General features: G+C 38.3%; 1 protein-coding gene across 4 annotated transcripts in view; it reads right to left on the bottom strand.

The window, feature by feature from the left end:
- RASA2 (RAS p21 protein activator 2) overlaps positions 1–27,086 on the bottom strand; it is a 47,989-nt gene extending 20,903 nt beyond the window's left edge. For 2 of the 4 annotated variants that reach the window (XM_030495855.1, XM_030495856.1), the window contains exons 1-7: positions 26,885–27,086; positions 20,199–20,304; positions 14,750–14,853; positions 13,619–13,713; positions 10,009–10,085; positions 2,092–2,175; positions 178–250 (exon numbers count right to left, since the gene is read on the bottom strand). In XM_030495855.1, coding sequence (XP_030351715.1) covers positions 178–250; positions 2,092–2,175; positions 10,009–10,085; positions 13,619–13,713; positions 14,750–14,853; positions 20,199–20,304; positions 26,885–26,945 — 600 coding nt within the window. In that variant the 5' untranslated portion in view covers positions 26,946–27,086. Of the gene's footprint in view, positions 1–177; positions 251–1,162; positions 1,997–2,091; positions 2,176–2,899; positions 2,949–10,008; positions 10,086–13,618; positions 13,714–14,749; positions 14,854–20,198; positions 20,305–26,884 lie in introns of those variants that run through there. The other 2 variants (XM_030495857.1, XM_030495858.1) reach the window with 2 other exon arrangements.
- Positions 27,087–27,927: the final 841 nt, after the last annotated feature.

Genomic DNA, 27,927 nt, shown 5'->3' with positions numbered 1-27,927 from the left:
GGAAAACTATTGTCTGGCAGCCCCCAGAAATTTACTTACATTTGAGAGGCTAGTAAAAGCTCTTCAGTTTGGCTGAAGAGAGCTTTCTGTGCTAGGTACTGCTATGTAGCTTGCTTAAAAATATTTGAAGGATTACATAAAGTAGATAAACAGGCAGAATACCATCCAAAAAGTTACCTCAAAATAAAATGTTTCGTTAAACTGCGGATTGCTTGTTTTCTTCTTTACTTTGGTCTTCTTTTGGTCATTCCTGTTCCAATGTGGTAAAATTTTTTACCATAGACAACTTAAACACACAATTATAAAGACATTCTATTGTCAAGAAAATCCATGCATTAAAGTTAAAACAATTTTTGTCATTTTAGAGATCACTTTAACCAATGAAGAAAATCTTAAAATGAGTTCATCTTCACAACATAGTTTGAAAAGTTAAAATTTCAAGTGCTGTATGTAGTTAATTGTGCAGCTGCCCAGCTCAAACTTGCATTTCACAAATGAGTAAACTTACACATATCAAGTAAAATATATCAACAATTTCTAAAGCATTTCAAACTTCAGGCTGCAGACAATTTCTTTAACACTGCTTGCAGGTTACTAACACAGATTTCCTTGTCTTGTTCAACTGCCAATTTCTGGTTTTCCCACCCACCCTCTTTTGTTGGGGAAATACCCACTACTTCTTTACCGACAGAGGCTTACACCAAGCCACTGAATGTTTTCTTTGGGAGCAATCATTGCTAATGCTAAATAGCACAGGGTTAAACAAAACAATTGCTCCCCACTCTCTTGTGAGATATACGTATAGAGATATATACACACACATATAGACTTTTTTTTTAATGTTTTATGAAAGAATACAGTAAAGGGCTCTGATAGTGTAAAATGCTTTCTAAAAGAAACAAATAGGAAAGGTAGGGGAGGAACAGATGAGGGAGAAGAAAAGTCATCCTAGACATTGCCTGTTTTCAGGTGCTGGCCATATAAACATTCCAGTGATGGTACATGAATCACGCATGCATGAGATGGGAAAATCTTAACCAGGAACTTCTGTCAGATTTGCACATATATTCCCATACCAACAGGGTAAATATTTTGTGGGATGAACATTCACTCAGTTCCATCTGTATCACAGGACTAAAACTGGAAATATACATCAATTTACCTTCTTTGGCAATCAACACCATGCTTCCTATGTATAATGGTTAAATCTCCCTAGTCCTCTTAAAACACCCCCAACCAACCAAACCAAACCAAAACAAAAACCCACCAAAAAAAACCCCAACCTAAAAAAAAAATGTGATCATGTATTACCAAGGAGATGAAAAAAGCCCCATTTACTCATAGATTACTCAGGAACAATATCTCTAAAGTGTTTAAAACACACAAGGTTGCTAGAAGATGTTCTGGTACTACCTTCAGTACCGGAGACAGTAAATGGACTTAGGTTTGATGTTGCAAGAAAGAAACAATTGAAACCTAGCTTACTTTAGATGTTATTGAACATGGACTTGCAGACAGTGAATGTGTGGGATATGGGATTTTTCTTAATTGGAAAACCCCAACAGTTATTCAGGATTACCAATCAGACAGGAGACATTCAGACTGTGAAGAGTTTGAATGTAGAATCCTGAAGGTGCTGGCACAGAAAGGTCTGTCTCACCAGAATCCCTACTCTCTTGCTTCCTCCCAGTTGCTAAACATTTGCTGCAAAGAAACTCACCCATCAAGAAAAACATGCAATTGAGGAAGGTGAGTGAGCAATTGACTCTATCATCCCATACAGAAATTTGACAAAAATTAATAGGAAGCACAGTGCAGATATCAAGAATCCAGGGCAACACCTGAGTAGAAAGAACTGAGTAAGAAGTGGTTCTTGACTAGTGCAGGCCATTCAGACAGACTCAAAATCTTCACAATCTTGAGAGTATGCCAGGGAAGGGGAGAATACAATAACAATGGAAAATGTGATGCATGCACAAAGCATTTTAAGATTTTTCTGTATTTTAAAGGTTTTGCTTAAAACCTAAGACTTTCTTTTCCAGTTTAAGATTACAGCGTTTTAGATTTATTAATTTTATTCCAAAATGTTACCTGGAAGGTCCCACAAGAGAGACTGTTGCATAAGGGTCACAATTCTGTCCATTTATAAGAGGCAACCCATGGCACTCTTTTATACTAAAAGGAAAAGGGAATCAATAGATCAGTGAAGTAATGACTTTGGCTTAGAAAAACAAAACCCAAATAATCCTTTCTCTTTTAAAAGATCTTTTTAAGTCTTGTTGTATTACACAGTTATATTCGTTGATCCAGCTTAATGTACGTACAAGAAACAGAGCGTAACTACAGATCTCTGGATGGTAATACAAGGTAATACTCAAGTGTACCATCAGACTTAGGGGGCTCCGTGAGAACAAAATTCTTGGAATTGCTTGACAAAAGACATTCCAGTATCACACATGCATGGCAAAATCCTAAGTAAAATGAACTGCTATGTTAGTGGAAATTTCTTGAGGCCCACAGAAAGCTATTGGAATTTGGATTCAAGTATTTTGTTTTCGATAAACTCCATTCTGACTTGAGTAAGTTGAGAAATGCAAAGTCATGTCCTGAAATTATATTTAAAATCAAGCATCCAAAACTACTAGTATATAGTCCTAACACGTCTAGGTTCCATCCATACTGTTCAGCAACAAAGAGAAAATCAGTTTACCTTTGAAATAGTGTTTAAAGTTTATTTTCAAACTCTTTCCACAATAGTGCATTATCAGGGTTAACCAGCCCTTTTTAAAAATACTGTTTTCTTCTGTAATTCATACAGTAGGTTTTAACCTGGTGTTTAACAGATACGTGGGATGGTTAGAAAGTAATGCTCATGGGGGCAGATACACATTTTCTGGACCTATTTTGAAAGCCTGCAATCATTTTGTATCACCACAGCAGCAACACAGAGCTGGGTCAGCAAGCTGATAAACCTTCAGATACTGGCCACATCCGAGTATTAACCAAAACCAGCTGGAACAACAAAAGCAAAACATTTTGTAAATTTACACAGCAGAAACCAGACATTCTAGCAAAATGATGCTCTAATGTAGCCATGCACACTGTGGTGTTTATTAAGTCCAGAAATATTCAGCAGATTATGAAATTTCCTAAACAAGATCTGAATATTATATTCCTGTTTTCTCTTTTAAAAATCATCCATTTCTAATAACGTATTGCAGGAATTGAGCCAAATTAATGCAAGTAAGGTTTGGCTGTCATAATTAGCCAGTCTGAATAATATGTAGCTTCAAGAGAGAATAGAGTTTTCTGATCTAAGTTCAGATAAATAATCAAGTAAGTGTTCTAATACTATCATGTCAAATATGAAGTTGTGCAAATCAAGTTAAAGTAACACAGCAGCAACATTAGCTACACACTGTTGTTAAGTAAATGCTTTCTGTACTGTAGAAAAATAGCATTAAAAGAACAAACAAAAACGCAAACAAAAAGAGCAAACTCAAACACAAGTGGAGAAACAACAGACACTAACACTCCTGTGCTGCCTCAGAACTCCACCCTCTTTGGAGTATGCACAATTATAAACCAGATGGTATTTCCCCCCCAAAAAAGTCCCTTTGTCTTAGCCAGTTCAGGGAACATTTTGTGCTGAACCACTGCACAATCATTTGTTATTTTTCTTCCAGTTTTCAAGCACGTGGCCTTCAGCATTTCAATAATTTTTGAATCACAATGAATCCTACAGTGATTTCAAACCCACCATTTAAACGGGTTCTTGAAACGTCCAGTTTCATAAGCATTAATCGATTCCTCCTCCAACACACACATGACATAAAAGAATGGCAACAAAATTAAACTGTCTAGACTTTCCAGTCCTTTGGGGTATCTGATTTGAGGCAGCTAGGACTTGATTCTTTCAGACTACTATCAGGCATTTTGCGGCACTAAACATACTGTCTCTGCAGCTCCCAGAGCTTTTTGGTTTCAGGTGTGAATGCTAAGGGTACCCAAGTCAGCCTCAAATTGAATCTCATAGGAAATTCATAGCAGATGGATCAAGTCAAACTTATCTCCACAGAATTCAACTATTTAAACAACGCAATTTCTCTTCCTACAGACTCATGTTCACCAAGCTCCTGGGTTTCTCTATAGCAAGCAGATTTAAGTCCTTCAGAAAGCAGTTTCTTTTCCGATGTATGAAGCTTCTCATTCCTTCCCTCATCACTTTATGAATGACCTGCACATTTGACATAATGATCCTGTGGGAAAATGTGTATTATTGTATCAACAAAAACTGATCACATTGCCCTACTTTTGGTTACAGAAGCAGCTTGTTCCAGCCTTCCCTGTCTTCTTACAGCTTGACTGCAACATACACAAACCAAAGGAATGCTTGTTTGTGATTTCCTGCAAGCTGAAAAACATTTTACCGACAACTACACAGCCTTGCAGCAGAACTAGAATCTCCAGATTCACCATGCAGATCTGTCACTTCAAGCTGATTTCATGCTCCAGTCAGTCGCCCGGTGTAGGCAGCTCTAGCATTCCCTTTTCAACTCCTGCTCAAGCCCCAGTTCTGTTGCCAGCAAGTAAGGTCTACCTACCTTAGACAGCCTACTTTTTCCAAAATCTCAAATACCAAACAATACTCCAGTCCCGCCGACCATCAACTCCTGACATTCCCAAATCTTTCCTTTTCAGACCCATCAGGCTCAAGAATTTGTTCCAAATTTCTCTCACCTCCTCCCCTTCCATCTCTAAGCTAGCCAGTTATCCCTTAACTCTCCAGTTACTGTCTGGAGACACATTACCTGACAGCACAGCTAAATCAACTGAACTGCACTGAAGTGGTGGATCCTCCTTTTCTTACAACTCCCGCTTTGCATATATCACCTACAGCAATTCTGCCTACTAACATTATAGAAAGCTATTTAGGTTTTGAGCCAGTTTTCAGTCAGTTTGGCAACCTGAATTAACCTAGTCACGCACAAGATCCCACAAGCTCCAAAGGTGTGCAAAGCAAGTAGCCATTAAAGGTAGGAAGCCATCAAATCAACTCAGCACTATCAAACTGAATTGTTACTCCCTAGGGGCTCAATACACAAGACTAAATTACTGCAGATAGTTTTATGCTACTGAATAAGCAGCCTCCAGCAAACGTTTAAAATTTTAAGATGTATGAAGTGGCTCAATTAGAGTAGACTTAACAGAAGTGGAAAAGTGCCACCTCAACAAGTTAGCAGCTAGCAAATCTTAAGGAATGCTGCCCTTCCCTGAAGAATGCTGATTCTTCCCTGAAGAATCAGGCGAAGTGCTAGAACTTCTAGTGCTTAGAACTGTTTTCTGCAACAGCAAAAAAACACAAACAAACAAACAAACAAAATCCACCAAATGAAGCAAATGAAGCAAAAAAAACCCTAAAACACTTTGATCAATAAAAAAAAAACTAACAAAAAAACCAACCACCAATATTAAATATACATTCCTATTCTGACAACTACAATAAATATATTTCTACCATATGGTAAACATTTCAGCTTTGACAAATGGTTTCACATATCTAGGCTGGCAAGAGCAATTTTCAATCAAAAAGCATAAATGCATATTGTTTGAAGAAGTAGACAAGAACTTAAAAGCCTTTTATATTTTAAACTACTACATCTTTATGTAAAGTGTAAGCAACAGGTAAGAGAAGGACTTTTGTTCTTTTCTCAATCTACTGATCAGTTACCATACAGTGTAAAGGACCCTTCAGTTTACATTAATTCTTGCTTCACAACTCAGTAGTTTGTTCTGCAAGAAGAGTTTCATATAGGAAATACGAGCCTTTCAGATACAACTGGCATATATTCAGCAGATAAGATGGAAATAAGTCCTTAAACAGACACAGCCTGCAATAAATTGCCTCGATGACTGAGGGACTCGACCTCTACCACCCAAATTAACTGAAGTCCTCCAAGCGCAGAAACTAACTGCAGCCATTAGGATTCATCACTTCATGAAAGTTATGTTCCCTAGAACAACTTCATGCAAGCAGATGTAGTATAAACAGAACAGTAACAAACTGACAAGTCAATTTGAGATAGCATAGTGTATAATTTATTTAGAAATGTAAGTTAAAAAAAAAAAAAAAAAAAGAGATCAAATCTAGCTGTAGTAAGCCATTTCTGGCTTTCAAGCATTCCCACTGTAAATACGTAAAATTGTTTATTTCAGAGTTGAACTCGTGTTAAACACGGAGCAGGCAAGTACTACCATCCAATAGCCTAATTTGGCAAGAAACCGTTCAAGTATCATCTGTTTCAGCAGCAGCAAATATGCAAACAATAGTCACGCAAACTTGTTTTTACCAACTCCCACAAAGAAGAGCTGTAAGCATGTATTTTTGAAATGTGCTGCTATATATGCTGCTGTGGTTTTGAACAAAAGAGCCCACACTGACTCAGCAGTTCATCTCTTGCATCATCTTTTTCCCCTTCTCATTCACATATTAGAAAAGGAAACAACTAGCTTCAGAGACAAAATTTTAATTCAGAAATGGTCTGTGAGTGCATCTGCAGGAAATTTAACAGCAAGTTTCAGACTAATAAAAAAATTATGTGTAAAATCAGAGCTTAGCCCACTGTAAGTAGTCTCTAAGACAGCCCTTCACCAAAGGAAGCTTAACTTTATGTTTGTATTTAAAAAAAAAGTCTAAGGGCTTCATTGATACAAGATAAATTATAAGCCTCAAGCTGACTTTCTCCAGGAAAAGATGTTTTTTCAGTATCATGTTTTTAGAATTCTTACACAACCTGAAAGGCTTTGCTGGCTTCAGAAAGTCCAAACTTCAGAAAATTGGTCACTTAATTTTGTGTTATGAAAGTTACAGCTACTGTATTTCATCTTTGTAGAACTTCTGGACTCTCAGGGAATACACACTGTGGAAATCCATTACTTACCTATGCACAGAAGCCAGCACAACTATCTAGAATTCCCTTATCCTACCGAAAACTTAACTGGTGAAGGTTTAAAAGTTTTCCTGTCTCATTCCATTGAGACGTTATTAATTTGGACATGAAGTAAAACATAGCTCTGAAAGGGAAGTATTATAGCTCATATTAAGAATTTTTTTTCCACAGTTTTTTTCTTTGGCCAATACTTTTTCAGTTTTAGACAGATAGAGAAGAGGCAGGGACAGAAATATATATATATATATGCCCACTCTTTGTCTTTCTCTACTCAGTCACAGCTCTGCAACTTCCTATCTTTCAGCTTTGTTAAAGGAGTTACTGGTACAATGACTTCTCAGGGCCTGGTGACGAACAGAACATAGCAGTAAGTGCATCGCATACTAATTATCCTTAGACATTTACAAAATAAGCAGACTTCTAAAAAGCTTAAATTTTCTATTAAAGAATCTCACAGGTATTTTCTGTAAGTTCCTCATGCTTTAAGATCAAAAGGGTCTTAAAAATGCCCTCACATCCATGTCTATAATACTATTGCAGTGATAGATTTCTTATTTCTCATACTCTCACACGTAAATCCAAAACTATATTTATGTACAATATATTACTTATACAGCTAATTATTCCAAGGCTTATCAGCATATGTGATAAATATTACCAAACATTTTTAGTTTGAAGAACTCTAGTGCATTTCATAATCTCAGATGATGACAAACGTACTGATGTAATACTGCAGCGTTTAACGCACAATCCTCTCCCACATGGCAGTGAGTGGGTGAGCACAGCAACCACAAGAGAACCCTGGCTTCCTTTTGATCATTTAACTCCATCATAAAAAGAGATCCTAAGAGAGGGCATGGTGGGTAATCCACTTCCTACTCAAAACTGCAATCTGCAACAGTAACTTTCTAAAGCAACTTTCCTTCATTGTATGAAAAACCCAAACATGTTTTAAAAATAAATAATAAAAATTAACTTGGACTAGAGTGCATGAATCATAAAATAAAATATAAAATAAAAATACATCTGTCAGAAAGTTAAATTGGAAAAAAAACCACAAAATCATAAATATCCAGCCAGCTTTTGCTAGAACAAGGGAAAAGCTCTTCTAATTCTGCCTTGTGCTGCAAGTGGGATACAAAAATTAGAGCAGCAGGACTCCCAATGAACCAAGCTGCCATCTACTATACAAGTATAAACACATTCAGAACTATCTTCAAGTTACAAATATACACTGACTTCAAGCACATTTCCACATCTTAACTGAAATATCAGTTTACAACAGCCACTAAAGCAATAGCAGTTTCACTGGCTTAGTTCTGTCACAGAATTAGCTTCCGTTTTCATACCAAGTAACAGAAAAGCAGAGAGATTATTTTGCTAGGTTGTGCTCCAACTAAGCTACTCATTTTGGTTTAGATAGTTGACTAAAACAGAAAGACCTTAATGTAAACTTCATAAGAAAAATTACATTAGCAAAATTGACTGCATAACGGTCTACCCCTGCTCCCTGGAGCTGATCTGAACATGAAGTCACTGAGGCAAACAGAAGACCACACACCATTTCCTCCCCTCAGTTTCACAATACGACCCATTCTTTCATACTGAATTCTCAGAGAAGATTTAAAAAACAAACAAGAAATTCTCACTTTCTGAATAAATACAAGTTAATGAACACTGTTGGAAAGCAAAATTGAAGAATTTTACTACCTTTAGAGTTTTTAGTCTTAATTTTCCCTTAGTGATTATAACCCCCTTGTCCGTACCCTTGACAGGATCTATCCCACAGTCTGTTCAGAGACAAGTGCAGAAAAACCTTTGTGTCTTTCTGAAGCACTAAAAATCAAAAACTGCACTAAGACTGGCTTGTTCTCCTGAACCTTACTCATGCTGAGAATGTAAAGAAGAGTCACAAGAGAATGCTGTCAATCTCACTGAGTCTCTGCAAGTCACTGGTCTCCACTGGTCTCTTCGATGAAAGCAAACAGTCTCCCAGAGGCAAGTGACTTAGCAGCCTGTCAGACTTTTTCAAAAATAAAGGATAGGATTAGTATCTAGAGAGCCTGGTATCCTCTAGTATTCCCTTATCAGACAAACTTTTTATGAGAATGTCAAAACAATTTCGTACAGCTGTATTTGCGTTACCTTCCTATTAATTTCTGGCCTTAAATACATTGCTTGATAATGAATTAAAATAATGACCAGTACATGTGGAATTTTGGTCTTCTGTGACTAACCTCTGTAACCTGTATATTCAGATTCCAAAAGCCATCACATAGGATTATTATCAAACACAGCTCTAAGAGTAATAATACAAGAGAACAGACTGGTTAGTAGCTTCCAGTGTATGTCATTCCAAGCTTTTTCTTTAATATTGGTAAAATTTGTCTTTTTTGAAATAACATGCACAAAAAAATTTACTGTTTCTATGAGGCTCTTTGGCATGGTGTAATGTCTTTTTGCTTTGGATTCAAAATTAAGTTTGGTAGTGAAAACTCCCCAAGTTGCTGCTAAGAAATTCTACTGAAACGTGGAAATCTTATGCTGCTCTAGAATGGCAACTCCTATATTTTCCTTTTCAATAAACATTCTTTATCATGGTTAACCATGAGAAAATAATTCTGAAGCAAAACTAAAACTGGATTTTCACATACCAAACCAAAACATTACTATGGAAAAAGTTTCTCACTGTTCCCAATACCACCACCACCAGCTTAATTCTGTCAGCAAGAGCAGTACTGGAAGTTCTGGCTGTCAGCTGCAGTGGGTATTCGTAGCTTTCTCACCAGATCCAATTCAATTGGAATTACAAAACACTGCACTAATGACACCAGATAGTCACGCTGTGTCCTAATAGAAGTGAATGCTTTGGGAGGAACAGAGATGAGAGGTTGTCAAAACCTTCTGCAGGAGTTCCATAAGCATATAGCCTTTCCCTCAGCAAGGAAGGCTCCAAGGAAAGTCATACAAAAAAGAAAAATGTTATTAGTACCAGGAGACAAATTACACAATGTTCTAATAAACAACTAAATATTTAAGGATTAACATATTTTCTTACTGTACTACTAGTTGCTGGCACACAGATCCATTATCTGTTATCAGTTCATTCAGTTTTAATTCAAGGTGAACTTTTCCCTGGGGAAAAAAAAAAAAGAGATACAAACAGTTATTAAAGCCTTTATTTTAAAAGTAGTAATTAGAGCAATAATGTAGTTAACAGAAGCTATTTAAGGTAATTCCAATATAACCACTTCAAGCAAATATCTGTTCTAAAGCACATATCTTGCAATAAGAGTAAGATGAATGCATTTGAACTTTGAGAGAAAATTATTAAAGAGAAGCATTATCCTCAGCTGCAGACAGCGCATGAGTTGGACAAGCCCCCACAGATTTAACACACACATAAAAAATATTTCTTCCAGCATGAGAAAGTACCAAGAGCAAAAGTCCCTCTCACTTTTTGTTCCAAGCATGGGATGAACACTTGAGCAAATACACAGTGAATTTATGAGCATTTCAGGAGAAAGTTTTAAAATGAGCTTGGACTCTGAAGGCAGTTAGATTTATTCAGAAAAGCACAATAGTATGCAGTAGCCATAATAGCCAACATTTAATATCCAGCTATGAAATCCTGCCCATTGCACCAGACTGAAGATTATTTAGAAACTTATTATGCATCCCAATGTAGCTTTCAACTATCTCACAAAGTCTGCTGATGTATTCATGGAACAGAAAACACATAGGAGAGGAAAAGGTGGCAATAACTGCTAAACCTGGCTTCCTCCTTTTCTTTTTCTGATATAGGAAGGTGTAGCAAGAAAAAGAATCCATAGATGATGGCACAGAATGGATCAGCTTCAGAACTCAGCAAGTGCCAGCCTATTGTATCCTCTCAATAAAAGATTCCACAAACTCCAAACCATGACACAGAATTTGCTTGAAATTACCAAAATTAGGTACTGTACCCTTACAACAAACATCTACTGCCTGAACAATACTGCTACTCCTTTCAATACCCGGCAATTTGTGCTAGCTTTCACAACTAAGATAACCAGACACTGACAAAGTCTTTCCTCTAAACCATGTTCTCTTTCGTATTCTTGGAATCTGTCCATTTGTTAAAGGGAACATCAGATGGCACTGGTCTGTCCACTATTACGATTCTCAGGGAAGGGACCTGGAAGGTAATTTTAGAATGTGGCAAAGGAAGCAAGCTACAATTTGAACCACAGTTTTGCTGTACAGCACTAAAATGGAAGTAAAACCCTTAGCTGACCTTGCACACATTTCTATAGCACTTATGTTTTGACATAAAACTGAAATGTTTTTATTGTAAATCCCCTGGGGCAAGGGCTGTGTTTCTTTCTCTGTACGTCACATGGGAGGAGAAATTAAGTTTCTTTTATAAGGAAGTTTTAAATGTAACTATTTTTGGATGCCTGCCAAGTGTTTTGCAAACTATTACTACATGGATTGGAACACAGGTACATTAAGAAAGTATTTGTCAAGCAGAGAAACTCAATTACAAAAATAGATTTACAGGATAAAAACAGGATACTGAGAAGCATGCCAACAACCTTACAAGGCAAAGTTCTTGAATGACAAATGAAAAGACATTAGTAGTATTTATTGTAATAGCTGACAACTACTTTTAGTAGGCAGACCTTGTGAATAGCCTAAACATCTTCCTTTTGCTTTAAAAAAAACCCAAACCAAACAAAACACAAATTGGGTGTTCTACACTGTTAGAAATAGTTATTTTACTGTTCCTGAAAAACATCTGTAGATGTAGTTTATTCAAAATTCAGCACCATGATGACTACAGTCAAATGGCTCTAAGTATGTATCTGCCTGACACATATGGAGAGTTTCAGGTATATTTCTGTTGTTTTGTTTGTTGAGAGCAGTGTGACCCTTTCTAGAAGTGGCTGATCTGCAGATCTGTATCAGAACTTTTGACATAATATGCAACCAGGTTATAAACATGGTTGTACAGACTGGTTTTTGTTCAAAACATAAGGAGCAATCAGCCACTCCTATACGCTTACAACTTGGTATGCATTTTGTACATCTACAAGCCACAATTTCAACATGCACCTCAACCATCAATGTACCTGATATGCAGGCTGCTCATTATACCAAAGGTAGCCTGTATAAAAAGAAATCACTGGTACACAGAAAGTACAGTTCTCTTGAAACAAATGAAGATTTAAGAAAAACGAACAAACAAAAACCAAAACCCAAACCAAGCAAACTGCAGTGTGTCCTGCATATAGCCAAAGAACACAAAATCTGTCTACAAGCCATCCTATTGCCTTGCACCCATCATAAATTCTGGAAAATACTCATATGGAGGGAAATGGAGGAAAAAATGTAACTTATATGTATGGTGCCATAAGGAGAAGAGCACATCTGAAAACAATTTTTTCCCATGTTTTTTCCCCAAACTATTACCTAGCTTTATACTCTTGTGAACTTTTTCTGTGAAAAAGCCCGCTATTTTCAGCCATATCCCACCAATAACCTTGGCAATCTCCTTTCAGTACAGTATGGTACACGCAAACCAATGAGATTTCAGCAACATCTGGCATTTAGGAACTGGTCTCAGCTCTGCTCTTACAGATTTCATGGAAAAAGAAAGCAGGACAGAGCAGAAACCTACCCAAATGCCCTAACTCAAAGAAGATTAATATGAGGACCACACACGTTAGCAGAAAAGGTCATCCATTAATGGAAGCGTCATGCAGCAGAGTGCCTTACACATGTCCCAGCCACACAAAAGTATCAATAAGAGTTTACCTTCCACTGTGAGCTACAAAGCCATGGAATATAAAAGACTTATTTCTAATATGTAAGAAATAGTTGAATTCTATTAATGGAATATCATAATTGAATTTTCATACATACTTGCATAGTATTATGACATTAAGTAATTTATCCTTCAATACATTTTTATGACAGAGAAAAAAAAACATAGCAAGCATGACAATATTTAAGTCAAAGCAGTAACTGCATTTCAGTTTATACCTGGAAAGGACTTTCTAGAATATTCAGAGAGATTCTCAAGAATACTGTATTCTGTTTTCTTCCTCAAATCAAAAAGTATCGCTGCAACTTCTAGAGCCACCTCAATTTTATGTATTATTGGAACAATCCTGTCAGAAGAACTTGAGCCACAGACCAAATTAAAACTCCCAAGTGCAAGTTATTTGAAACTGAATGCAGAAAGTATTTCAAAATAAGATGAATGAGCAGAGCACAAGTACCTCCAGTTTTGGTGACCTTAAGCATTTTAAGTTGCATAATCTGTCATCATTTCAGCTAACACTAAAACTGACTAAAAGCCCCCAAAAGATGCAGTAGTTTCCTAAATCATTCACCTGTCTCAAGTACATTGCTCCTCTTGCAAAGATTTTAGACATCAAAATACTGTCATGACATTTCCCAAACAAGTGCTTCAAGCCTTCTGACAGTTTTAAGTATAAGGAACATACAGCCAATTTAGAAGTGTAGAATATGCATCATTCTCTAACCCAGCTGAAAGACACAACTGCCTCATAAGAATTACACAGATGCTAACCTCTATCTGCTACAGCTCAAGATAAACTTCTACCATTACACACACGTCTCTAATTTTTTAAAACATAAATATGCAATTTAATAATTACCTGAACCTCTGAATTAGAATCAACAGGTTGAAGCATAAACCAGTTCTCTTTTCCTGTGTATTTGCATAAATCTTCTTTTTTGATTGACACCTTTCCTAGGGGAGGAGAGCAGAGACAGATAAGCATAAACATCACCTTCATCTGAACAGGACAAATACTTAAGGGGATTTGAAGTTTGATTTTTGTTTAAACTCTTTTAAATTTTTTAAGCTTATAATGCTGTATGAAAGCTTATGGAAACAAGGAACATGAAGTGTAAGTAAAGCAGAAAAATACTTTATATAAAGCCAAATTAAGTTAATTATGATGTGTTATCTTGGACATCACTAATAACAAGATTAGGTAACATAAAGAGCATGCTTGTAGCTGGAAATAACATAATAAAGATTTGAGAGAACAGTAATTGTGCTGAAGAATGTTTCAATAGAAAACTGCAAGTAGATGCCTTTTACTCTTCTGATTGCTATTTGGAAAGCTATCATTATACTAAATTATCTGGCATCCTGGTACAAATTATTTCCTTCCTCAATTCAAGTAATATGAAGACTACTTTCACAGCAGACTGTTAGACTTTTACAGCAACTATATCCAAACAGCAGCTGCAGCAGACCCATTATGCTGGGGCTGAGGGGGGAAAAGAGGGGAAATCCACCTCCTGTAATTTTTCACCTAAGCTACACAAGTTGCTGCAAAATGCTTTGTAAGTCAGGTTGCACTGACAGAGAAAAAATAAATTCTATAAATAGAATTTCTCCACAATTGCAATTACTGTGGAATTATTCCACAATTTACTCTCTGAAGTCCTACCGGTAGTGACAATTACGCAAATATTCCAATGAAACAGAAGTGGAGAAAAAACAAATATAATTTAAAAAAAAATGTATTGAGACTGTAATTTTAAGAATACAAAATGTCCAATTAGCTTAAAAAATAAACTTATTTCAGTATAATAGAAGAAAGCAAAGAAACAAAAATCCTGCTTTTCAAACAAAGGAACATTTAGTTTAAGTGCACTATAAACTGTGTTTTGAAAAATGCATCACTTCAGTAATTGTATCCTTAATACTATAGATAATGATACTGAAAACAAGCAAATGTTATAAAATATGTAGACAGTATTCCAGAACTTACCTATACGCAAGTCTTTTTGTAAAACACTTTTATCATAAATGTAGAAGGACAACCACTGGAATGTTCTTGGAATCTCAAAGTAAAACTCTTCCCCAAAATATGGACTGAAAAGAAAGACAAAGTTAAACCAGAAAAACACTTTATGCAATTTATACAGAAGACAAACATTAAAATGCTGCATATTCATTGCAATCCCAGACCCTGGCTTTCAGCATTATACTTAGCTATCATCAAAGCCATCCACAACCATTTCATTATAATAACATACAATAACAGCACAAGTTAAAACTTCATGAGAATGCCTGATGTATGTTCAAAAAAGACAAAAAAAAGAAAATCAGAGCACGAACAGAGAAAGTGCCATTTCCTCTGAAATGTCAATTCTAGTTTTCTGTCTTGAAATTATTCTATTTGGTTCTCTACCACCCCAAATGACTTCCTAAGACTCTCACAAGTTTTATGTTTCTTTTTTCATTCAGTACATGATTAAATTACATTAAAACATGATTAATTACTTCACTAACTGACATTTGTTTAGCTCTAACTTCTGTGTCAAATTTGGTGCCCAAAGACTCAGACCTGTAAAAAGAAGCATTAGCAACTATAAAACAGAAAAGTGGAAAAAATAAATATTAATCTCCATCTGCACATCTCTATGTAAAAAAGACTCTGGGTCTTTTTAAACCCAGAAATATGTCTGTTAGATATATATTAGAAATATATATAAATATATTTCACACAATGGGTTGGTATCTTCACTCAAGGAACTTATACTTTCATTAAACTTAAGGAGTACTTATTGATGTGATCATAGGCAGTACTCAGAATGCTGCATTTCAAACAAAACCACAGTTATTTGTGTGACTGCAAGCTGTGAATTCTGAAAATCAAGTGCATCCACAAAAAAAGCACCAATGCTGTTACTTTGGAACAACTGGATTCTTAAAGACTTAAAATACTTTCAGTTACAATGCATTAACATCATCAGGAAAAGGTGTTCAGCTTCACAAAACTAATTTTAACTGCTGCTTTCTTTCTACAGACAAGTATTGTGATGACAGTTATACCAAACCCAGAAACAGATTTGGGGTTTAGGGTTTTTTTAATGTGTTTCCCAGTAAATTACCTTTCTGACACTGTATTGTTACAATACTTTATTAAACTAATACGAACATGCATATGTGTTTGGAACAATCAGTTCATACTATTACCTAAATGGATACCAGGACAAAAAAAGATATCATCCCTACTCTCTTCCCTCCAAACAGGTACAGAAAAAACTACCAAATGCTTAAAGACCTATGGTAATAAGTTAAGAATAAGGGAGGAGCTGATAACTAACTTTAAAAGTGGAAAAGGACACGAGTGAGAAATCTAATATTCCAAATTTCTGGAACTGATTTTGAGAAACAGGAAGTTTAACTGCAGGAATTTGTCATGAGGAATTTCACAAGTGAAAATGTTCCTTTGTTCAAACACAGACCTTTTACCTTACGTTTCGAAGCAGACAAATCAGCCTTTGCGCTACACTGTGAAATAATTCAAGAATTCTCAGTTGAAAAATTTGCTTGTGGGTTTTCAGCTCCCCGCCTTTTTTTTTTTTTTTTTTTAATTTCAAAGCTGACAAATTCAGCTTTGATTTCGAGAGCTGGGTTCTTGCCAGCACCATAGGTATAAAGGTATAAATTCATGAGCGCTACCTTTAGCAGCTGTGCAGCCCTAAGCAGTCTCAATTTCCTTATTACCTTTGGCACTCATTTTAATTGTACTGACACAACAACTCAGACCAAAAAAGATGAAACAAAAGATTATTTTAAACTTAGGTCAATTCTGTGATATGGCTCCCCTAACAGCTACACAATTTGTTGCATCAGTGCAAAGAGATACTACAGCAAAAAGAGTGAACTGTGGGTGAATTAGCTGGCACCAGTATCAGGGAGAAACTCTGCTACTAATTCAGCCTCAGTGAGACATCCTAAGAGGAACACTAGACTACAACGTAATTCAACAACTGCCTATCACTCAGTGTTAAGTCCCTATTCTTCTTGTAACTTTGTAACTCTGTGCATCCTATTGGAGACTACCAGCAGAGCCGTCCAAAAACCAGCTAGATCGTACGGCTAAAGACAGCTAATTTCACCACTATATCCCCCCCACTGAAAGAACGATCAGCTACTAACAATCATTTTGACCTCAACATCACATGAAGTCTCAAATTTGGCAACAAGGAGCAGGTCAGTAGCAAAAGCATATCTAGAAGGTAATGTATTGTTTTATTCACATTAACACGTTTTTCCTTATCTAGATTAACACCACTGCCTTATGAATCAGTTGATGATTACTCTTTAGCAAATACGACACACAGAGAGAAAATTTAAGGTGGAGAATACAAACAATTAATAAATTCTAAGGTGGATACAGAACTGGTTGAAGGGGTACAATATGTTATATCAATGAGGAATAATTAAAATGGAGAACTTACTCAACCTGTTCTTCAGGGATTCAGTCAGTTTAGTACTTTCATTTGTGACTTTGATGCAAGAACTTTAAAGACTGTGACGGATACAAAATTAGAAGATAGTGCTAATTCAAATGAAGACCAGACTGTCATTCAGGAAGAACTGGATTACAGTAATACAGGAAATTAAATTTAAATGTGTGACATACTCCTTTGCTCTTCCTTTCCTTGTTAAACTGGCACTTCTATGACAGAAAACTGACCAATGCCCCTAGATCTGTCATTTGATAAATGCAACAGTTATACCAACAAGAGAATTAAATTTTGCTATGACCTTGCTTTCACACAAAGTTCAGTTTGAAAAAGACAAAGTGAATTTAGTTTAAATAATAATAAAAAAATGGAACACGCACACACCACAACCCCTCCCCAGTTCCTCTTATTTGACCTCGGAAATGTGAGGAGTCTCACAGATGTTCTTTAAATTTTCCAAGAGTAAAATAAAAAATTTCCTTCTTCAGAACCCACAGAAATCCCACATTGTGTCAGGAAATACTTCTTGAGTCATTAGTCAAAATATCTTTCTTTCACTTCAGTATTAATTCGTGTTTTTCTAACTTTGCAAAGTCATTTGCTTCACATCTGCACTCAAACAATAGTCCCAGTGCTGGTGGAAGCCAAACCCTACTTGCACATTTTAAAAACACATTTCTTCATTAGTTTTAAGTCACTGTAGTCAAAGATAATTTTAATTCTAGTGATAATTACTTCCACAGATGTTTAACTAATGGATATTCATAGAATACAATTTAGATTACTGCTAGTATAAATTTGCAACCCAGAATGCAGTGACAAAAGCACACTGTGAATTATGTGCATAAGAAAACGCAAGGAAATAATATAAGACAAAACAATTAAGTTCAAAGTTGTATTTATGACTAAAATTATACTGTGCTACACCTTACTGAAAAGCAATTTATCAAGTTCTCAAACTAATAAGAGATTAGAGCTTTCATCTTCCCTTCCAGTACCTCTAGGTTAGTACAGTATTCCAGTTTAACACAGTAATAAGCAACAAGATGGTGTAATTAAGTTTCTGGAACAAGTGCCAGCCTTCATAACTGCATGCACACTAGTAATCAAATGTAAGCACCCAATCTGGTTGCTGCTAAAAGAGGATGACTTATTACATTTCATTTCACTAGCTTGTATGGAACCCTACGCATGCTGTGAATCTAACTTAATGGAGACATAATTCAGAGGATGGAGTTCCCTATGCAGTGAGTGAAGACAGCAAGGCACCTACAGGCATGGAGTCATCCAGAACACTGACTTCTAACTCCTAATACAATGTTCTCAACTTAGAAATAGTAATTTCATGCCACCTGAAAAATTTTCAATTTGAGAGCGAGGTGCATGTATGTCACTTGTGACATTCCCCCCCCCAAACTGTTGGTTTGTTATAGTGAGATTTTTCTTCCTCTGTAAAGTATTAATGGCATTGTTTTCATTTAACCAAGTTTCAGTTAAAACTTCAGTACTATTTTAAAAAGTTTTGAAATATCTAAAGCAATTTATCAAATGTTTTACTATGCAATTGATCCTTCTTTTATTATCAGGTGATTGAAGTATTAAACAGAACATAGTACTGTCTGCATAAACATGGAATAAGCCTTAAATTTAACAGGTCTTGTTTCTAAGCACAGTAGTAACTTCTGGGGTTTAAATTATTAACATGTCAAAAATCTGACAGCAAAGTCTTTTTTTTTAAAAGATACACTGGGTTCCCTCCTAGCCATCTAACTACTGTTTATTCAAAGGGGAAATTTTAAGCTTCTGCTTTATCAGTAGTCTCTTTAACATTTTTCTCTAAAGGATTACTCAGTTGATTACCAAAACAAACTCAATCTCAACTGCAGCCAGTTAGATTTTGAAAATTTTCTGGATCTGACTACAGCAATTACAAATCGAGAGTATGAGCAAAGTAGTTGTTCCCAATTGCACGTACATGGTGCTTGCTTTTCATGCAGAAGCCTAAGGAGGTATTTAAAACGTTCTGAAAAAGTAAAATTTCCTATTTCCATTTGCCACATGAGCAGTATGCTGTTCCACACTTGGAAACACCTAATGAGACAGCTCAAAGAACAAACACTAACTAATAAAACCACTGGAAACAGGAATTAGGAAAACTTTTTAAGAGTTTGAACAGGCATTCTGGATTTAAAGAGGAAGGTTTAATGTCTCCTCCCAATAACTGAAACTGTCACCCAGATATTCTGAACAACGCAGTTCCAACAATGCTTCAGCATGGGTCACCAGTGAACTGAAGAGTTCTGAGACATGAAAGCACATACTGCAGCTATGTTATGACTTCTTTGATTGCTTTTAAGGTTGTAAGATAATAGCAGAACCTACAGCTAAGCGCTGCTCAGGAAGACAAAGCAAGCCATTCTGTGTCAGTACTGGTTACAGTTCCCAAAACAAGAATTTCAGGAGAGAATGAGGCCTATTCAGACATCCCACAGCACACAAAACTGTAACACATGGAAAAGATCCGGTTCCTTTATTCTAGAAACAGGTTTTACAAGACAGACACTAGAAGCAGAATTCCATCAATGCAGACCAACTGCATGTCAGAAGTAGGAAACGGCACGAAGAGCAGCCAAGTATCAAGCAGATTTTTTTTTCCTTGAAAACAGCCTGGCAAGAAAAAGAATGTTACACTGCTCAGTAGAACAGATTATAGTAATAGTGAAATATGTTTTAGCATGCTTCATTTTAAAAGCACTGTACTACTCACAAGCCTTGGTTTGTCTCCTTTCAACCACTGTCATGATTTACACTTGCTGTAACATTTCTGAGTAGTTGCCACAAGTCAGGTCTCATTCTTCAGCGGTACAAGCAAAAGCACATGCACGTTGATACGTATCTTGTTTTTATTCTGAACTGAGGCAGCCTTGCTTATCATCTCCATTTAAAAATTAAGCTTACCTTAAAGATTTTTCAACTACCTGTGTACGGAAAACTTCTTCCTGGTCCAAGTTTATGGTACAGAAGAAGTCTCTCATTTTGTTGGGTACCAAGTGTTTGGCGTCATCTGTAAACAAAAAAATTACTGTAAATATTGGGGGGGGGGAACCCACAAAGTATTAGCCACAAGAATTTTACAGTTTTGACATGTGTCCAAAATTAACTTTTCCATTCTATTAGGATGCATTTCCACATTCATTTTCAATTCCTGAGATCCAACAGCATATAGAAATTGCTACATCCAGCTTCATGTGGAAGGGAGAGTCAACAGGAAGAGGACAGCACACTGACTCATGAACACCACTTCCTGCAGCACCTGCACTTTCCCTCGAGAGGTCTCATCTCGGGCTTGACCCTGCGTAGCTTGCTAAATCCAAGAAGCCTGCAGCCTGAGGTGATATGGCATTAGGTCATAATACCAAGACATGATCTGGCTAAGCTATTGTTCACTTGGTATTTTCTCTGCAAATACTTTGGCTATAAAGGACGCTGATTAATAAGAACTTACCCATAAAAATCTTTATTTCATGGGGGGGGGGGGTGGAATCACCCACTGACTAATTGCAACATGGATAAGAACAAGTGGAAAAGGAAGTTTCTAATGAGACAGGATGATTGTCAAGACAGGAGCACAAACATTTGCTGGGCATTGAGTCCAGACCACTGTAATAACACACATCAGACATCAGGCAGCCCTTTCTGGAAATGGTTACTTCTGAGTAGATACAGCAAAAAACAGATCCCAATGCTCTAATTGAAAAGCTCTTCCAAAATCTCAATGCCACAGACATCTATATTTATTTACGGTAACACTGTCCTTTAGCTTAAACAGTTATTCCCCCTCTACCCTCCCCCCCACCCCGGATGTTTCCTTCCCCTCTGAATTTCTCTGAAGACAACAGACAGACCCTCTTCACCTTTTATTCTGCTAAAAGAAACAAGACAAGGTTTTTCTGTCACTCTCTCATGAGAGGCTCCTAATCACTGAGTAGCCACTCTCTGTCCCTGTTGCACTTTGTTATCTTAAACACAGGCAACCAGAATTGTATTCTCCATTAGGTCTTAACCAGGACCTTTCACAGTAGCATTCATCCTTACCTGCTACTAGAAATACCTTTTTCAGTGAAATGGGAATCTAAACTTTCTATAAGGTATTAAAAACTAATAGGATGAAGACTACATCAAAGTATTGAGTTTTAATTACCTATCGCGTCTGAATAATGTATCGCCTCCACTTTCAAAGACCACAGCTTGAAACTAGATGTGAAGTGTCATACGCAAGATTCTTTTTAAACAATTGCAGATATGAAGAACAATGGAATAAGCTTTATTGTCTATGCTGTTAACATGTAAAACCAGAATTTTGTTTTCTCCCTCCTTGTTAAATAGATTATTACAGGCTTGAAAGTTAAATAAGTAACGTCTGGTATTGGAAAGGCTACCACAAAGGTATCTGAGCTGAAAATATGACAGCTTAACAGGAATAGAGACTGAACTTCATGCATGATGTTTTCCAAGTCAGGGATATGTACACTGATGGAAAACATGAACAGACACTTAAGTAACTTCCACAGTTAAAACTTGTGCGCTCAGAAGCATCAATGAGCTTTTCATCAACTTGGGTGTGGGAGAGGAGGAAGTACACACATTATTTTTTAAATACCACACTTCATGTTGACAGATTGAGAGTCATGAACAGAACCAGTTTTTAATGCCATTAGACTCCAAAAAGAGACTAAACTCGAAATTACCCTTAAGTGAGATATTGCAGAACAACCAAGAAAAGCACCAATGACTGAACATTGCCTTAAAGAGAAAAAAAAAAAAAAAAAGCAGCTATTTTAATAAAACCTATGAAAGAAAATACAAAACTAAATCGATGAAAGAGGCTAGTAACCCCCAGAGAGCTTCTGATACCGCAGTTTGTAACTAACGAACATGAACTGTATGTGTCAGTTGTTCCTGATAACAATCCTTATTTTTAGTTAATACTCTGTAGCTTCGCCATCCTATTTTTTACATAAAATCTTTAAGATATAACATTACTTAATCGGCACTGTAAAGTGGACTTTGAAAGGAAATTACAATTATTGTAGTTTCACGTTTTCTTAAAAGAGTAAAAATTAAATATTTCTACATAATTCACAATTCTGAAGTCTACTATACTGCAATCTTTCAGTATTAAAAGAAACTTTCCACCCAAGGAAACAGAAGAAATAGAAGTTTCGATTTTCTAATGAGATAAAAACCTTTATTTTTGTAGCCCAAGTGTTTAACTTTAAGGCGTGGACAAATTTATTGAGGTTTTTGAGAGGCTGGGGGGAAGAGTCCCAGAGTTGGGTTAAAAATAACCTCAGAGCACTTATCAGGTGAAGTACAGAGCATGAGATTTCACATCTTTCCAAACACCTCTTGATATCTGTGATTGTGGGAGACTTTTCAGCCATACAGTGCTCCAACTCTTCCAAGAAACTTATTTCCTTAAAAATTAAAAAAGGGGTGTGAAGCATCTCCCAAATATCACACACAAGTCTTTGGTTACACTTTGGTTACTTTTTCCTCAAAAACCTACAGCTACAATGACGGCAAAAAAATGAAATACGAACAGCACCAGACATCTGCTGTAATGTTTAGACTTTCAGTGCATTCATCAAGTATGCAATTCTGAAGACTGCATGTTTCACTGTCCAAAGGTTGCAAAGGAATAAGGTAAGAAGTATGAGAAGCATGTTAGAAAATGTACACCAGTGTTTTCCAAGGGTTTGTTTAGAAAGTGTAGGTAGCATGACCTACAAACCAAATAATACTGTTTTGGGGAGAAATTAAACCAATTTCAGATCTAACTGTGGACCTGTATTTCAAGCCTTTTCGCAGAGGCTGTCATTTAAAACCATGTAGTGTGATGCCTAATCTTGCAGTTTAAATGGTGAAACGTGCAAGTGATGAAATAGCAGCAATAACAGATTTATTTTGTATTGACCGTATCAATTCACCACTTTCAGACACGGGACTAACTTAAACCAGAAATTATTTTCACATGACACACATAGTAGCCTAATTCATCAGGGAACCCTGAAATGCATCACTAAACAAACATCTACCTTTTTATTTTTTAAAGATAGAGGTTCACAATTGCTATTAGTTACTTGACTTATAAGCTTTCTTTATTGCCACTCAGCTACTTTAGGGAAACAGCGAGGAAAAAAAAAAAGTAATTAAAAAAAACAAAACAAAACAAAACCCAAAAAACTTCACTTCGGCCAATTATACATGTTTGGATTAAAAAATATTTAGAAAATATTGTTTAGGTTCTCTATGCAAAACCTCGCTTCAAAATGAGATTAGATCAAACCTGAGCAAAAGGGAAAAGCTGCAAGGCTTTTTTCAAGTGTTACAGCAGTAGGAATTTAGCTGTACAACATCTAATAAATTCAAACTCTCCACATTACTTAAATGTTGTAACAGCATCATTACCAACAGCAATGGAGGAACCTACCAAATTCAACACCTCTCTCAAACTCCCTTGCCTGCACATTATCTGTTAAATGTAGACACTATATGAAAACATCAAGTTCGAGCTTGTTCACTGTTAACAGCGCATAAGCTAAAGCAGGAGGTGGGATAGATAAATGCTATTCACAATATCCTCTGTCAAATCAAAGTGCACAATTAGTGTACATCCTCTGATAGGCATCCAGAACAAAGAAATTTAGATGTTTATGCACTCAAATTCAAAGTATTAACTTCACAGGATTAAACGTTATATAGCAACAATTAAATCCACTCCAGGAACACAGCATAATCAGAGAGAACCACGTAGCATTAACAACTCAGTGCAAGAAGTGTGAAAAAGAACGTCCTGAATTTTGCCAAATGAGTTCTAGGACACAACAGAGACACTTCCAAGTGCTCCACTAAGACAGGTTTCAGTTAATACACCAAAAATCAGAGCAACTAGCATCACCTGCCACCTAAAAATTGTACTGCTGAATGTCATGAAATGAAAACGGAAGCTGATTACACAGTTTAAAGCACTGCACCGTAAGCTATGCCTAAAACTACATGATATCCACATACCTTTGTTAAGTGTTTCTGCCATTACTACAATGCAAAATGTAGAGCCACCAACAAAAGAGTTGTTATAACTTAAAGACAGACCTTCAGTGGATTTCTGGTGGAAACCTGCTAAAGTGTAATACCACATTTTAAAAAAATAAAATTAAAAAAAAATTATAGGGTCTTAAACTGTTAAGACCAGTTCTTCTTACCTCTTTCTTGAAAACTGGAAGCAGGAGCCTGGCTGCAAACACTGGTATCCCACAAAACAAAGTACCAGGGATAGCAAAGGTGTCCCTGCTCTGTTTTTTCACTGCCAGGTATGTAATAGCTACTTAAGCCACCTTTAAGAATATGCTTCAATTCTAAATCTGTTGTGATGATCTGTATAACATCGCTAACTTCAGATTTTACCATCTATTTGCGTACTGTAAAACAACAGTATAAAAAGAACTCACTGCAGATGGTGTTTTCTATACATGCAGAATTACACAGAACTGACATTACTTCATTAAAACTACCACGCTCTCCTGCAACATATATAAAATTGTCAGTGTCAAAAGTCTTGTAGTAGTTTAAATGCAAACAAAGCTTTGGCAACAAAATATATTCCACCTTCTACGAAACATGTTACAAGGAATTCTTACAGACTATGAACATCAACTTTCCAAAGCGAGGTCTGCTACTGCCAATCCCTCCAGACCAAGGAGGATTACATTATTACATTTATTTATGATTGTTAATTCACAGTGCTTTCCCCTAAAAAATGCATTAGTAAAATACTAGCAAGAAGTGAAACTTAAACAGTATTAGCTGTGCAAAGAAGCCTAAAGAGCATCTAGGGATTGGAGGGTTCACAAACTTCCACAGCATATTTAACTTGTATCTTTTTTTGTAAACACTGTTTTTGTTTTGTTAGAAGAAACAAGTAGGTTTACAAAGTGATTTTCCCACTGTTTCAAGACTCATCTTTTATTGCAGCTATTACTTCCACTCAATTTCCAAACAGGCTCCTGCAGTTCTTACAGGACCATCTTTGGCAACCAACTTTTTATGTATTCCCTAGGAAGCAGGCTGTAGTCTTGGGTTTACCATTACTTTTGCCAGGTAACCAAACATTTGAAGTTATGATACAACTTCAGACACAATGCAGAACACAAACAGGACAATAAAACTAGTTTCAAAATAAGTCTCGAGACATTTTGGATTTTGTCTTTTAATGCTTAATGGAAAACTTTTATCAGGTTCAAGTACGACAAAATGCAGAACTTCTGGAGGGTTGTGTCATCCAGTATTGAGAAAAAATTTGCGATAAAAGTTAGGAAGCAGAATGGTGTCAATAAATAAATCAGATTCAGGAATTAATGCCTCAGCCCCAAAACTAACAGTATTCCTTTTTAACGGTAAGCTGACATACTATTTCTGTGATAACTGCTAACAACACGAGATCTCCGTATGCTCAGCCTTGTCTACACAACCAGCAATAACTCTATGGCTATGGAGTGAGAGCACCTCCAGTTATACCTCATGTCTCCTGTTCCCATGACCTAGTCTTCTACTTACTGAAGGCATATTCAAGTCTATACTGCATGATGATGTTTAAGTGAACACGACTCCGTTCCTCCACCAAACCTAATCCTTCACCAGATTTTCACAACCGGTTCTCAATCACAGCACCATGCCCAATTCAAGACGCTTCACTTCATTCTCAAAAAAGTCGATCGGCTGTGTGAGAAAGGAAATAAATGGGTTGCATCTGAATTGTATGAATGTATTTCGATACCCCTTCAGGAAGCCACTGCACATCCTGTTTCTCCTACTTGCTTTGAAGTCCTCCCGAGCCGAGCCGAGCCGCACCACGCTATCTGTTTTCCTCCCCGGCCTCTCCTCCCCAGCTCATCCTTCGGTTTCCCACGTTACTGAATGCATAGGCATTTCTAGTCAGCACTTCCTAACCACCAAAATAAAGTCACCAGCCTCTCTCTCTCACTCGCACACACGCTACACAAAGAAACAGAAGCATTAATGACCGTTTCCAGAACAGCCCTCCACCACCAACTTCCTGCACATCAATAATTTCGCAATTTCTGCTTGACAAACAGACTCCGATGCCCGCGGTCCGGGCGGGAGGGGGCATTTCTGCTCGCCCGCTGACTCAAGGAAACCCTCGCAGCAACGGATGCTTCCCGGCCCCTCCGGGGCTCCAACGGCCCCGCCACATCCCTTCGTCCCTCCCTCATCCCTGCTCCACACCTCCCGCGCGCGCGGCGCGGCGCCGCGCAGACCCCGGCCCGGTCCCGCCAGCACGTGCCGGCCGCGCCCGCCACAAAGCCCCTTCCCGGCGCCGCCAGAGCGCGGCCCGGGCCCCCGCGGGGCTCCCTCTGCTCATCGTTTGGCCCGAGGGGCACCGCTGAGGAGCTGCTGCCCCCTCCGCGGCCTCAGGCGCCCGCCTCGCCTCAGGGAGCGAGAGGGAGCGGCGGCGGCCCGCGCCGCGGAGCCACAGCAAGAGCGGGCACCTGAGCGCGGCGGCCCCGGCCGCTCGCCCAGCCCAGCCCTACCACAGCCCGCCCCGGCCGCGGCGCCGCACTTACAGATCTTCCCCCGGAGGTTCTGCAGCACCCGCACCTCGTCGCCGCCGTCCCCGGCCGCCATCGCGCCAGCGCCGCCGCCTGCGCAGTGCAGTGCAGTGCAGTGCAGTGCGCCGCGGGGGGAAGGGAGCGGCCCGGCCCCGCCACACGCCCGCGAGCCACCCCGCGCCGCCGCTGCCGCCCCTCCCCCGCCGGCCGCCGCCCTCGGGGGGCACCCCAGACCGGAGGGGGCGGGGGGTGGTGATGCGCAGGCGCGGTGGCGCCCGGCTCCCAGCAGGCCCTTGCGCGGCGGTTCCGCCCTTGTTGTGGGGGTGCCCCGCGCCCAGGACCGGCCCGGGCAGCCTCGGCGGGGCCGAGGGGTCAGAGTGCTCCGTCTCCGCTGCAGTGCGTTCCCGCTGCGCTCGGCCGCTCCCGCAGCTTGCCCTGACTGCCCTGTTCTGCGTGAGCCTCTTGCAGGGCAGAGGGGCTCTAGCTGCGAGGCACGTCAAAAGCCTGTATTTGCCTTATTCATCGCATTAAACGGCTGAAAGGGGGGCCGGTTGCTTTGGTTTCTGGCATGCCGAGTGCCTGTCTCTGTGAAAAGCACGCGATGGCTTCCGCTGAACCTCCCCTGCTGTCCCTTGTTCGGGTTGTCTGCTCGGCCGCACAAGAAATGCCATTAAACAGGAAGCGGTTCAGCTCCCAGAGCTGCCTCAAAGCAGGGGGTGTGCTGCCCCTGCACCGCAGCGAGCGGTGACACAGATAAAGCAGCAGCCGCCGGCCTTCATAGAGAATTAAAGGGCCTTCCATCATGTTTTCTATCAATGTTTCCTGAAGATCCTAACGTGCAACTCTCGGGAATCTGGCCTACACGTGGAGTTTGTCCCAGTTCCACATCAGTGCCGGGTGTCTTTCCTAGGTCTGTGTAATCCCCCCAGCCGTCGGCTGCAGGTGGCACGTCCAGCTTGGTGACACTCAGGTGCAAGCTGAGGGTACGCCAGCCACCAGGCTGTAGGCACACAGTCCGGTGAAAGCCTTTAATGACTGACGTATCCTAAACCAGAGGC

The sequence above is a fragment of the Strigops habroptila genome, chromosome 8 (assembly GCF_004027225.2).
Source record: "Strigops habroptila isolate Jane chromosome 8, bStrHab1.2.pri, whole genome shotgun sequence".
NCBI classification, from domain to species: domain Eukaryota; kingdom Metazoa; phylum Chordata; class Aves; order Psittaciformes; family Psittacidae; genus Strigops; species Strigops habroptila.
Note: the sequence above shows the minus strand (reverse complement) of the source record. Positions and strands in the feature narration are given on the sequence as shown.